This window comes from Motacilla alba, chromosome 4A (genome assembly GCF_015832195.1).
Source record: "Motacilla alba alba isolate MOTALB_02 chromosome 4A, Motacilla_alba_V1.0_pri, whole genome shotgun sequence".
Lineage (NCBI taxonomy): Eukaryota > Metazoa > Chordata > Aves > Passeriformes > Motacillidae > Motacilla > Motacilla alba.
Genome location: NC_052045.1, coordinates 18,173,843 through 18,187,002, shown reverse-complemented (window position 1 = coordinate 18,187,002; position 13,160 = coordinate 18,173,843). Strand labels below are relative to the sequence as shown.

At 58.0% G+C, this 13,160-nt stretch overlaps 1 protein-coding gene across 7 annotated transcripts in view; it reads left to right on the top strand.

The window, feature by feature from the left end:
* NLGN3 (neuroligin 3) overlaps positions 1-13,160 on the top strand; it is a 38,829-nt gene that overhangs the window by 17,269 nt on the left and 8,400 nt on the right. For 2 of the 7 annotated variants that reach the window (XM_038122970.1, XM_038122968.1), the window contains exons 2-5: positions 1,353-2,098; positions 3,191-3,250; positions 10,200-10,259; positions 12,913-13,062. In XM_038122970.1, coding sequence (XP_037978898.1) covers positions 1,621-2,098; positions 3,191-3,250; positions 10,200-10,259; positions 12,913-13,062 — 748 coding nt within the window. In that variant the 5' untranslated portion in view covers positions 1,353-1,620. Of the gene's footprint in view, positions 1-221; positions 314-1,352; positions 2,099-3,171; positions 3,251-10,199; positions 10,260-12,912; positions 13,063-13,160 lie in introns of those variants that run through there. The other 5 variants (XM_038122969.1, XM_038122974.1, XM_038122971.1 and 2 more) reach the window with 5 other exon arrangements.

Genomic DNA, 13,160 nt, shown 5'->3' with positions numbered 1-13,160 from the left:
GGGGTTTGTTTGTTTGTTTGTTTGTTTGTTTGTTTGTGGTGGTGGGTTTTTTTCCCTGCGGATTTTCCTCATTGGATGAGGTGTTCTTTATTTGTGGAATCCCTGCCCAACTGAACCTCCACCAGAGCTGCAAACTCCCATCTGCATACAGCCCTTATTTTGTGCTCCAATAATTTCTAGGCAACTCTGCTCCCCTCTGAGCCTGAGAGAGATCTGCCGGGTGGGCATGTCAGGATGCCCTGGGGCAAAGCGGAGGTGCCTCACCACCGCTGCCGTCTCTCCCAGGATGAGGACATGCGGCTGAGACAGGACAGTGAGCATCCCCTGAGCCACCGCCGCCTTTCCGCGGGGATCCGAGGAGCGGAGCCGCCGGCGGCTGATGCTGCGCTCTCCCGGCCGGGGTGAGGGGAGCACCGGGCGGGCGCAGCCCCGCGGCTCCCCGTGCCCGGCTCCCCCGGGAGCAGCGGTGCTGGCGGGGGGAGCCCAGGCGGGGGGCACTTACATAAGCCCTAAATGCGCCAGGCGGTGCTGGAAGGTGAAGGGCAGAGCGCTGAGAATCCACAGAGCCTGCAGCGAGGGCTCCCTGGCACAGGAGCTCCGCTCGCTGACACGCACCCGCGGGTCCCCATCTGCAGCGGCCTCCCTTCCCCACGGGGGCTGCCGCAGCCGCTGCTCCTGATGCCGCCGGCCCGGGCGGGACGCGGGAGCGCGGCTCTGCCTCCCCGGGCCGGCCGGGGCAGGAGCGGGCGGGAGCGAGGGCGGATGCCCGCAAGCGCTCTGGCTGCTCCCCTCCTGCCCGCCCGGCGCCCGGCTCCTGCCTGGGGTCTCCCTGGCCAGTGCAGGGGGAAAGCTGATGGGGATTGTGTTGGTGGACGAGATGGGTGCCTGGCTGGGACGTGTGGGTCCAGTTTGCCGCGTATGCTCCCCCGAACAGGGGAGCAGTGCTGTGCTGAAGCCCAGGCACGGAGCACAGGCAGCTCCGGCTCGGCCAGGAGAAGAGAGGTGCCAGTGGGGTCTTGTGCAGGGGCTGCTCTTGGCACCAGTGGTGTCCAACGGGCTCCTTATGGGGAGGCACACAGCCCTGTCTGCTTATCTTGGCACCCATACTCCGGGCAGCCCCTGAGCACTGGGGACAGGCTCTGCAGGTATGGGCAGACGGAGTGTGTGTCTGCACATGCTCTGCTTGTTCTGCCCGCTTTTGCCTGCTCCCAGAGCCACCTGCCCGGCTGGTGGCAGAGCCAATGAGCACCCATGGGTGGGAGGCTCAGCCAGAGATCCTGGCTCCTTCAGCACTGCAGGTCTTCAACTCTTCCAGAGCAAGTCTGCTGTTAATTCCCTCCATCTCTCCACAGTATCAGCAGTCACCTCCGGGCTGGGCCGCTGGCAGGCAGGCAGCAACAGGCAGCTGGGAGGCTGTGAGGAGCTGGTGCCACATCTCCCCGCGTCCGTGCTCCCGACTCACCCAGCAGAAGGTGTGGCTGGGCTGCGCACCCCTGACTCCTGTCTCTTCTGCTCCGTCTGTTCCTGGTGGGCAAATCGGAGGCTTGGTGTGATGGGGCTGCTCTGAGACCTCGCCCCAGGAGCTTCAGGCCTGGATGTTGGTGCTGTTTCTCCCGGACAATGTGGCTGATACTCTGGAGAAGCCCTCTCTTCCCCCCCGTTCTCCAAGTGCCTGAGCTGGTGGCCAGCTGGGACCTGCGTCTCACTCTCTGGGTCCTGAGCTTTGCCTCGATGGTTGTGCAGATGGAGGGCCAGGTCTACTCACCCACTGTCAACACACACTATGGGAAGTTACGAGGGGTGCGCGTGCCGTTGCCCAGTGAGATCCTGGGCCCCGTGGACCAGTACCTGGGGGTTCCTTATGCTGCTCCCCCCGTCGGGGAGAAGAGATTCATGCCCCCCGAGCCGCCACCGTCCTGGTCAGGCATCAGGAACGCTACCCACTTCTCACCAGTCTGCCCCCAGAACATCCACAACGCCGTTCCCGAGATCATGCTGCCCATCTGGTTTACCTCCAATTTGGATATCGTGGCCACGTACATCCAGGACCCCAATGAGGACTGTCTGTACCTCAACATCTACATCCCCACGGAGGATGGTGAGTCCCCACTGGGGTGACCGCAGGAGAATGAGGAGGGGGTCACTCCACCCCTCCCCAGCAGTGGTTGGTCTCACCTGGGTGTTGTGTTTGAAGCATGTGGTTGTGGACCCTGCAGCATGCTGTCTGTTTGTGGAAAGCTTTCTCTGGCCACGCAGCTTGCCCTCTTGCCCTCAGCTGCCATCTCTGTCTCGCGTGCTCCTGCTCCTCCACGCCTCCCGGTCCCACCCCTCCACCTCCATGGCATCGTCACGGGTTCCTCTCTTGTATTGCTAAATCTGAATCCGACTCTCTGACCGCAGATCCACAGAGTGACAAGCTGATTTGTGCTCCCCACAGGCGCCGAGTGCCAGGTTCTGTCTTGAGTTGGTTCGAGTTCGTCCTTCCTCCCTGCTTCCCACCCTCCCCAGGTCCATGCGCTAGTTGTGGGCGTGGGCTGCGGCTGGGAGGAACACTCTCTGCCTCTCCCTGGGAAGATGCTCCGGCAAGAAAGGGACCACAGAGCCCTTTTCTGGGCCCTGGTACGGATGGGAGGTTGGGGTGCACCGGCAGACACATCGCTTGGCTGCTCCTCCGTCCGCCGGTGGGACAGCGGCAGAGCGATGAGCCTGGCGTGCTGGGGACGCCCGGGGCATGGTCCTGTTGGGGTGAGGCTGAGCGGTGCTGGGTGCCTCCTCGTCTAACCTTTTCCTTTGTAGGGGATCCCACCTGAACTGTAAGTAGAGGGCAGAGGAGGCAGTGCCTGCCCGCACGCCCGCCCCAGCCTCACCGCAACAGAAGCCCCCAGGGATTTTCAGCGGGCCAGAAGGGACCCGCAGTGGGTCTGCTGCACACAGCAGAGCAGCCTGGCGGGTCAGTGGCTTCTCCCAGGCTGCCTGGCTCCACTCCTCTGTCTCTGGGGCCTAGGGAATGCATCATGCCTTCCTTCTCGCCCAGCACGGCTGGCCCAGAGTTTTCCTCCCATGGCGACGCTCCCTCCCCACCTCCCGCGGTCCCGGGGGCGGTGGGAGGGTAGCAGCGTGGTTGTGATTGCATGCCCACTCCCATCAGTGGAGCCTCCTGTTATTTTGTAGTCTTTTATTCATTTTACAGTAAAACGGATTTCCAAGGAATGCACCCGAAAGCCCAACAAGAAAATATGTAGGAAAGGAGGTATGTAGCAAGCCGACCGGCAGAGAGGCACAGAGAGGAAAGAGAGAGAGAGTGAGAGAGTGAGAGGGTGCCTGGCTGGCCCCTGGCCTGCAGCACTCCTCCAGCACCTCTCTGTGCTGCCCCCCGGACTGTGGACCCTCCAAGCAGCCCACCCTGCCACCCCCTGCTTCCCACTGGGAGGAGCCCCATGGATGCTCTGGCCAGCTGGGAGCACAGCTCTGGGGTCATGTCATGAGGCTGCTCATGTTGCTCCAGGCCTTTCAGAACAGCTTCTCCTAGGCTGAGCCTGCACTCCCACCTTCATCCCAGTGGCACTGACAGCTCCCTGTCCCTGGCCATGAGGGGTAGCCTCTGTGGCAGGTAGCACTGAAATGCAACCATCCCTTAGGTTGGATTACTCCGTGGGAGGTGTATGGACCTGCTCAGGGAAGGACCTGTGTGATGGGGGACTGCAGTCCATCCTGGGCTGAGCTTTTCCCCCACTGCATCCCTGATCATTTTGCATCCAGAGCTCCTTGGTTAAAAGCATAAAGCCTCTCCTGGCTGTGTAAATGCTGCAGATTCTGCCCTGAGCCTTGTGCCTGCCAAGGCTGCTCCCCACTGCTCACACTTCCATGCCAGTGCCAGTCCTGCCAGTAAGGATTTGGTCTCCAGCCCATGGCACAGCAGCTTCCCTGAGCCCTAGCTGCCCCACGGGCAGCCGAGCACCTCCAGTTCAGACCCGTCTGCTTTGCCTTACCTCCACTGACCTTCTCCCATTGCCCCTAAATGATCCTGTATTCCCAGTGACATGCACAAGGGAGTAGAGACATACAAATGGTAGCTGCCTCGGCCCCGTGTCAGACACAAAGCCTCACCCGTCCCTCCACACAGCCCCCGTGCAGGCAGGGAGAGCTGACTGCTCTGTGCATCCCAAAGGTGAACGTGTGGACGGTCAGGCAGCCAGGCTCTTCTGAAAGGCTCAGTACAGGGCGCCTGCCCGGCACGGGCTGCTGTCCTGGGCGTCCTGCAGCAGCAGCATCCCTGCATCCCAGCCTCTGTCTCCCTGCACCCCTGGGTTTGGCGGGGCCAGTGCAGCTGGGCTTGGAGGTTTGGGGAGCGCTTTCCTTCCAGCCGTTTCCCCCAGTTCTGTTGTTTGGTTTCTTTGCTTTGCTTTTCCTGTTGCTGTCCTGGCTATTCACACGCCATCTCTCTGAGTGCCAAGGCTGCCCCTGAAAGGGCTGGCGCATTAGGGAGTCTCTGCACGCTGCCTCCGGAGCCGGCTGTGCCAGTGATCACCAGCCACTTCAAAGCGCTTCCTCTCCCGGCCCTCCCACCGGCTGCCAGGGCTGGCAGACCCCCGCCACCCCCAGCCCACAGCCAGGGCCAGGGAAGCAGGCTCCAGGTTACTGCCAGAGAAGGGGATGATATAAAGCATGACAAAACACCTTGTGCTCATCTCCTGGGTTTCCCTCCCTGCTGGCTCTGCTCACGGGCAGGGTTTCTTTGCAGCCCGTCTGTGGTCGCCTCTGGTCACCTCCCAGGGAGCTGGTGGGGGACATTCCCTTTGCCCCTACTGGCCTCTTTTGACTCATGGACCAGCAGATGCCCAGTGCCAGCCATTTGGACATCCAGGTGTGGCGTGCCAAGAATTAAAGCACCCAGACACTGGCACTTCCCTCCAGCACTGGCCAGGCTCTGGTAGCTGTTGGCTTGAATTAATTGGGTCACTTGTGATGAAACACAGAAGCTCCCACACTCCTCATTGTGTATCCTAGGTTAGTAATGCTTGGGGAGAGGGTAATGTACCTGCAGTGCCGATTTCCTCAGGTTGAACATTTGAACATTGACTCATTCTGGAATAATCATGATTCCTATTTCTAAGGCCACAGATGAGCAGTGATAAGCTCTCCTCTCACAGAACAGTATTTTGGTGGTTGAAAATGTCTCAGCTTCCAACTTACTGGAGTTTTCATGACTTCTGCCACCCTTCAGCTCTGTGTATTTCAGAGCAGACAAAGGACTGAGAATTTATCAGTCATGCTTGTTTATCTCTGGGACAGAAAAACATCCCTGTTTCCCTGCCCAGTTGTCCACAGTCATTTCCTATATGGAAATTTTCTGAATGCCAGTCTCCTCCATACACATTGGTCCCTTCTCTGGTAGCAATACAGGGCAGCAGTGCTTTGAGAGCAGCTAGCCATGCATGGTGCCAGGGGAGCTGACAGCACTGAGGCTCATTTGAGGCTCAGATTTTGCTGCAAAAATAGTGCTGCCCACCCAAAGATCATGTACACACACACAGACACATACCCTGGGAGTACAGTACCTATGTGCAAAATGCAGCTCTGCCCCATGCTTTGTGCTGCCAAGACTTCCAGCCTTTTTTTGGCTGTGGTAGATGCCAAGATGGTTTTTCCTTCCCTTCCTCACCAGCCTGGGCAATCCTTGCTGCAGGGCATAAGGAGGTGGATGTCATTTTTGGAGGGGAAAAATGTGGTTGCCCTGCACTTAGCAGCTCTTCCTGGTTCTCATTAGCCTATGCCCAAATCTCTCTGGCTGGGACCAAGTTTCTGTGACATTGCAGAGACAAATGTGCAGGTCTAGCATCTTCCTCTGCTGTGTGAGGGTGGCTGGAGCTCCCAGCAGCTCCTGGGCTCAGGAAGCACTTTGGCAGCTTCTCCACTGCTCTCCAAGAAGCTGACTTGTCCAAGTACCAGCTGAGGCTTCCCTACAGCTGCACAAATTCTGCAATGCTTCCTTGCTGGAAGCTTCTTCCCAGCCCCCTCGAAGCCTGCTGCTTTGCAGAGCTGGCTGTGGCAGACCACCGCCCTGCTGCTCCGCTTCCACTCCGGGGAGCGATTTGCAAAGGTGAGGGTCAGTGTTTGTGCTGCCAGGGGCAGCAGAGCGTGAGGAGATGCAGTGCTTTTATAGAGTCCACTCGGGGATGGAGATAACTCCTCTGCATCATTCCAGGGCAGGGAGGGGCAGGGCAGCACCAAGGTGTGCTGCAGTCCTGGAGCAAGGGCTGATGGTTGGAAGGGCCCTCAGACACAGCTCCCAGCTGAGCTGTCCCTGCCTGTGGAGTTGTGCAGCAGCAGGTTCAACAGCTGCACCCCGTTCTTGGCCCTGTCCCTTGTCACTCCCAGAGAAGCAGCTGAGATGCTGTGGCTGACAGCAGGTGTGCCTTTGGGTGCATGTAGCCATCAGAGGCTCTGCTCCCTGCAGCATCGTGGCTGCTTCGCAGGAGTGGATGCCCCAGGGAGCTCCCACTGAGGAGAGGGCACTGGAGCTGCCTATGGGTGCCCTGAAAAGACATTTGGAACTGGAAAGGTCTCATCTCAGGCTCCTGCTCTTCTCTCATCCACACCATGCTGAGAATGAAGGCTCTGAGAAGTGAGGCTCCTTACCCTGCTTTATCTCCATTTGCACTGGTGTCAGTGCTGTTGGTATGGTTTACTTAAGATAGAATAAATCCAGCATGGATGCCCCTGTTTCAGGCAAAGTGATTTTTTTTTTTTTTAACTAAAGTTGAACTTAAATCTTCCTAGTGGCTCAGATAAGAGCGTCTGCATCCTTCCTATCGGCCTGAACAATGTCACTTTGCAGTCAGCTTAAAGTGAAGTGGCAGACAACAGACATTCACTTCCTGGGTTAGTGGAGGGTGTTTTTGATGGGTAAGGAGAATAGGAGCCATGAGCCCTTTTAGCTTTTCCCGCTGTGAATCTACAGGCTTAAACCCATCCTCATGAGAGTGGGTGCTGCAGGGCTCTGCATGGTGGTGTTTCTTAGAGCAGAGGAAGATCTCCTGGGCTGGGTGTCCCTGAACACTGGCAGGAGCCCGTGGACAATGTTACTGGGTGAGGGAAGTGAAGCTGTGATTGCTCTCATGAGCTGTGGGGCATTGGTGGGTTGTGCTGGAGGTGGACACTGCAGCAAGGGGCAAAAAGCCCACTTGGTCACAACAATCGGTGTTGGCCATAACCACCCCAGCACCTTCCTGCTGATGGGTGAGGCTTGTGCTTTGCATCTGTCACACACACCTGCCACTGCTGTTCCCCTTCCCCTGGCCTGCATCACTGCACTCCTGCTTTGCTTAGCTTCCCAAGTGCTGCTTTCTGCCAGCTCCTCCGTGGTACTGGAAACTAAGGTTGCTGGAGGCTTGTCCCAGCCATCCCTAAGCTCTGCAGCAGCAGTCTCCAGCTGGATCCCTCCCTGCGCAGCTAGGGCAGTTGCTCAGGTCACAGAGATGTTGTCCACTGCCCTCTTTTACAACCTGACAAGTCCTCATAGCTGATTCCTCCATTCTCATCTGCACAGAGACTTTTGTCCCTGAAGGAGACCAGGCTGGAGGGCTGCATCCTGGCCAGTCCCAAGCCTTTAACAGCACCAGGGCCTTTGGCAGTGGAAAATGGTCTCCAGCTGCCTGTGGTCAGCTTCTCAACTCTGAAGCACGGTGTGGATCAAGGCTCACTGGCTGTAGTCTTCATTAGAGAAAAACCCCTCTCCCTCAGAAGTACCAAGAGGTTGGTGCATAGCACTGGTTAGCAGTACTGCACGAGCACTTCGTCATTGAAATGCTTTCTGGGCTTGCAGCTCTTCCTAATAAAGACACAGTAGGTCAAGCTTGCAGCCTCCTGCAAAGAGGCTGAGTGGCTGCACATGCCCAGCCAAGTGTGTGGCTGGGGGTGGGCTGGGCAGGCAGTGTGGGAAGGATGCAGCAGGAAGGGGGAGATGCTGGGGTTGAGATGCTGGGCAAGAGGTGACAGGGATGGGGGTGGTGCTGGGTGGAAAGAGGAGAACGATGTGAGATGCTCAGAGGATGACTGGGTGGTGAAGCAGGAGGTGATGGGGTGGGGCTGGAGCACGGTGTGAAAAATCAGAACAGCACATGAGATGGCTGATCCATCCCTGCCCTTGGCAGGAACAGGTCTACCTCACCTCTTTCTGGCAGTTGGTCCCACCTGGTCTTAAACACCTCCCCAGGCCGCCTCTTCCAGTGCTTCGCTGCCCTTTCTGCCAGAAAGGTTTTCTTCTCATCCTGCTTCCTGTAGCCCCAGGGCTGCCTGAGAGGGACTTGCTGTTCCACCTCACCACCTCACAGTAGTCTTTCATGTGTTGGGATGCTGCTGCAGCTCCCATCATGTCTCTGATCCGGGCATTCATGTGACCCAGCCTTCTGCAAACTTTTCATGCCTGCTGGATTTTTCGAGGTTTCTCGTTGCTGTTCCTCCAGACTTTCTCCAGCAGGTCATGGCTCCTTAAGGCATTCTGCAAGTCTCACCCTGATGGAGCTGCCTCACAGCCATTTCAGATCTCTTCCTCCCCCATCACAGATTCCTTGCAAATTCAAATCCTGTCCCACTCCATGCTGCCATCTCTGTTATCCACCTCCTGTGTCACCTGCAGAATGCCACTCCCAGACTGACTGAGCACGGCTCCCCAGTTTTGTCTTTCTGACCAGTTTTGTGCATAGGACCCTGCAGTTCCATGCAGCCACAGGCTTGCCCCTTGCTGGTGGGAGCTTTGCTGGGGGCTGTGAAAGCCCTTGCTGTGGCAAGGGGAGCCGTTGGTGGTGGCAGCAGGTCCCTGGGGTCAGCCGGGTGCCTGGCAGGGTGTCAGAGCCTCTTGTCTCAGGGGAAAGTCTCTGGGCAGTGCAGGCACTGTGTGGATAAGTCCTGCCTGGCAGAAACCCTGCTGTCTCCCCAGAGGTCTCCATCACCTGGAGAACTTTTTGTAGCAGGCATTAGGGAGCACCTCTGCTGCCAATGACTTGCAGGCATTGGTCTGCAGCTCTAAGGGGATGAGAACACCCAGCCTCTTCCTGAAATTCAGAGCTCCAGAGCACAGGGATGGCACCACTTGCCTTTGTGTCTACGTTGGCATGCAGTCCTTTGCAGGAGTGGGGTTTTGGCACAGGTTTTTCAGCACCCCTGCTCCCTGCAGCCCACAGGCCATCTCTCCTTACTCTTGCTGGCTGCAGTTTGGGGAGTGCCAGGCTCACTGCAAGCCATCCAAAGCAGAATTCCACATGGGGCTGCTGGGCTGGCCCATGCCCCAGCACTACAGGTTGGGGAAGGGACACAGAAAAACTGTAAGGCATTCAGGATGTTACAGAAACTAATATGTTTAGGATTCTGCCTTGGTCAGGTCAAGCTGATTGGTGCCTTTGAAATCCTCAGTGAAACACAGAACATGTCTTGTAAGGTGAAACACAGAACATGTCTTGTAAGGAAGAAGTTGGTGCAGAATGGAGCCAGGCAGCTCAGGGGAGCAGCTGTCATGAGGGATCCCCGTGTGCTGTGGTGGCCTCATGCAGTGGTACCAGTGGATTGTGGCTAGGCACGACAAGGAGCCACAGACCGTGTGGGGGTGATGGGCAGGAGCCTGCCTGGTCAGTGGCCATGCAAGGCAACCCTTGGTGTGAGCTCTGCAGAGGACAGTTGTCCCCAGGGGTGGCAGAGCTGGGAGCAGGGCTCCTGTTCCCAGCTGGGTGCTAGGAGAGGGAGTCTTGCCTGGAGCTGAGGGTGCATGACCAGGCTGGGGCCAGGCTGGGATGCAGGAGGATCGACAAGTGCTTTGAGAGGCTCATCCACCACCAGCGCTGATGCTGTCATAGCCCCACTCGCGTCTTCCCTGCCACCCCAGCCCTCCCCAGGGAGGATCTGGGAAGGGGCCCCGGTGAAGCAGCATCCTGGCACACTTCTGGGGCAGCCCTGCCCGTGCCCAACACTGCCCTGGCTCTGGGAGAGGTGCAGTGTGAGTAGCCAGCAGTGCTGTGGGGCACAGGCGTGGCCCAACTGTCTCTGCTATCATGCTATTTTTGAATTCTCTTTTTTTTTTTGTGTTCTTTTTTTTCTTTCTTTCTTTCTTTCTTTTTTTTTTTTTTTTTTGGTTGTTGTTGTTGTTGTTTTGTTTTTATTTCCTTTTGTTTTCCTTTTTGTTCTGTCTCCTCGTGTTTGGTCCCTAGGAGCCAGCGCTAAGAAACAGGGCGAGGACTTAGCGGATAATGACGGTGATGAAGACGAAGGTATTTCTGTGCTCGAGGCTGCCACTGCATGACACGCAAAGCAGCTCCGTTTGCCCGCCATCCGCTGCCACCCCAGGGAGCCCTGTGTGTGTCTGTCTGCCGTGCCAGGCAGCTGCGCGGGGTGGGGGGCAGGCTGGCCGGCTGTGCAGGGCACCCAGGACCTTCCCCTCCTCCTGATGGGGGGGAAAGCTCATGGGGTTTTTCTGCTTTAGGAGAAGTTTGCTCCCGCTCAGTTGGAGCGAGGGCAGGGAGGAAGCATGGCGGCTTGGGAGGAGAGAAGCCCTCGGGCACCTGGCCCATTTCACCCTGAGCCCGGTCACATCCCACCTCCAGTCTCATCCCTCCAGAGTCAGTGACATGCATCTGGGGGCCAGCAACCTCCCCATCCACCCTTGCCTGGCCCTGCCGTGGCTGTGCCAGCAGCCTGAACACTTGCCACCCAAAGGGCATCTGGCCGTGCACAGGAGACCCAGGGTCCCCTTGGTTTCTGTTACCTTCTCTCCTTCCTCACCCAGGGGAAGTGAGGTCTTGCTTGTAAGCACCAGCCAAGACAGAGCAAGTGGCCTTTCAAGCAGATGTGATTCTAGATGTATGCCAGGACTAAGCAAGCTGCAGAATAGGCTGTTTTTAGTAAAACAAGGTGGTTTGTCTGCAGGTTATGGAGTCAGCGTGTTTGGCTGCAGTGATGTGATGAGGAGGTGGGAGGAAGGGTTGGCCAGGGTACAGCCCTAATGTGCTGAGGACAGTCAAGCCTCATGGTGTGCAGAAGGCCCAGGGCAGCTCGAACAAGGCCTGGCAGATGGCATTTAGGATCTGGGAAATAGATGAAAAACTTTTTCCTTGGCAGTACTAAAACCCTGTTGTTTACTCTGGCTAACCTGTGCCCCATGATCTCTTGTACCAGGGTGTAAACTGGCGTTCAGCCTAAGAGACTCCACTGTGCTAAATCCACACACTCCAAAATGTGCTGCAGCACATTTATTTCCAGGAGCTGTTTATTTCCTGGTACATCTCTGTACATTGTTGCCATCCTGCTGTGAGGAAGGCCCTTTGTATGTCAGGGAGTGGGTGCAGGATGGAGGAGAAGACACAGGCATAGGCGCTGATGTTCCTGCCCCTCACATTTCAAGCAGGTGGTCCTGGAAAAAATTGTCCTGATGTAGCTGTGCCACACAGGCAATGTCTGTCCCGGAGGAGCTGCAAGCGCTTTTTGCTCCCCTGTTCTGTGCATTTTTCTGGCTACATTCTGGCAATAGGAAAAGAGCCAGCACAGGTTTCTGGTTTGGCATAGCCTCATTCTCCTGGAGGAAAGAGGTTTTCTGTATGGGAGGCCACCGCCTTTAGCCATGCCGTGGGCCACAGCTGGAGGCCAGAATGGCCACAGGTACCCATCAGCCTGACCTGCAGCCCCCTGCAATGGGCAAGTCACAGGGAGGAGTGCACATGGGCAGGGGCTAGGTGTGTGTGAGGGAGCATGAACAGCCCAGGCGGGCACTGGCGTTGGTGTGGCTGTGCCCCGAGAGTCCCAGTCCTGGTGGGATGCTGTGCTGCACTGCTGAGGGAGGCAGGCAGGGAGCAGCAGCTGCCTGTGGCAGCTGAGGCCAAGCAGGCACTGCCAGCCCACCTGAGCAAGGTGCTGGGCGTGAGTGAGCACAAGGGAGGACAAAGTCCATCGGTCTGGGTCGCCAGCCCAGGACAGGGCTGGGCAGCGCTGGCATGTGGGCCCTGGCGATGTGTCCAGGGCGGGTGTAACTGCTTTGTCTGTGTGACATGGGCAGGATGCACCAGGATGTTATTCCCTTGTGGGTGGCCATGGCTCCGTGAGGGATCACCAGCCAGTGGGGCAGAAGGGGCAGGATATCCCCTGGACAGGAGAATTTGAGAGAGGGAGCATGGCTGCTCCCTGTCCCCTAGGCTCCCACCGTCCTTCTTCCCTGGCCCTCGGGGTCCCATTGCCCATCCTCACTCCATGCATCATGCCCTGTCCTCGTCCAGACGCCGTGCTCACCTCCCTGGCACGCACACGTGCATACACTGTCTGCCTCATCACCATGTCTGTGTCTGGGCACTGGGGTGCCGTGGGATTACATCCAGACAGGCATGTCTCTGCCTTCCCAGGGGAATGGGAAGGGGGAATGGGAGAGTAAGACACCGGAGCACACATCAGTGGCCCCCCCCTTCTAGGTCCTGCACACCCCCATCCCTGCCCCCCTCCGCAATGCCAGCTTCCAGGACTCACGGAGTGCTTGGGTCCAGCCAAAGACAGGACATGGGGCTGCATCCTGGGGCTGGACTCAGCAACTCCCACTCACAGCAGACCTGATCTGGCTCCTACACCATGCCAGAGCCCAGCTCCAGGGAAGAGCAGCGGGGTCCAGCCAGCATCCCTCCCTCACATGCTCAGACCCCTGAGGGGACAGCAGCATGGGGACAGTGCAGCAATAGCCACCTCCCGGAGAGGGGCTGGCAGGGTTGGTTCAGTGGTGTTTGGCTTTGGGGGTCCATGCTGTGGCCCCCAGGAGAGCTCTGGCTTTGGCTCCTAAGCCCCCTCCCTGGTCCTGGCAGCTGGCATTGCCCTTGTACTTGGTCTGCCTGTCGGGCAGGGTGCTGCGGCCATCGGTGCGGTGCTGTGTTTAACCACCTCTCCTTCCAGACATCCGGGACAGCGGGGCCAAGCCGGTGATGGTCTACATCCACGGTGGCTCCTACATGGAGGGCACGGGCAACATGATAGACGGCAGCATCCTGGCCAGCTATGGGAACGTGATTGTCATCACCCTGAACTACCGCGTTGGAGTGCTCGGTATGAGCTGGCTGCCGGGGGCTGTCCCGTCAGCACAGCCGGGCAGAGGGACAGCCCTTGTGCCTGACTGGGCTTGGATCGGTCCGAAAGGGGGTGGA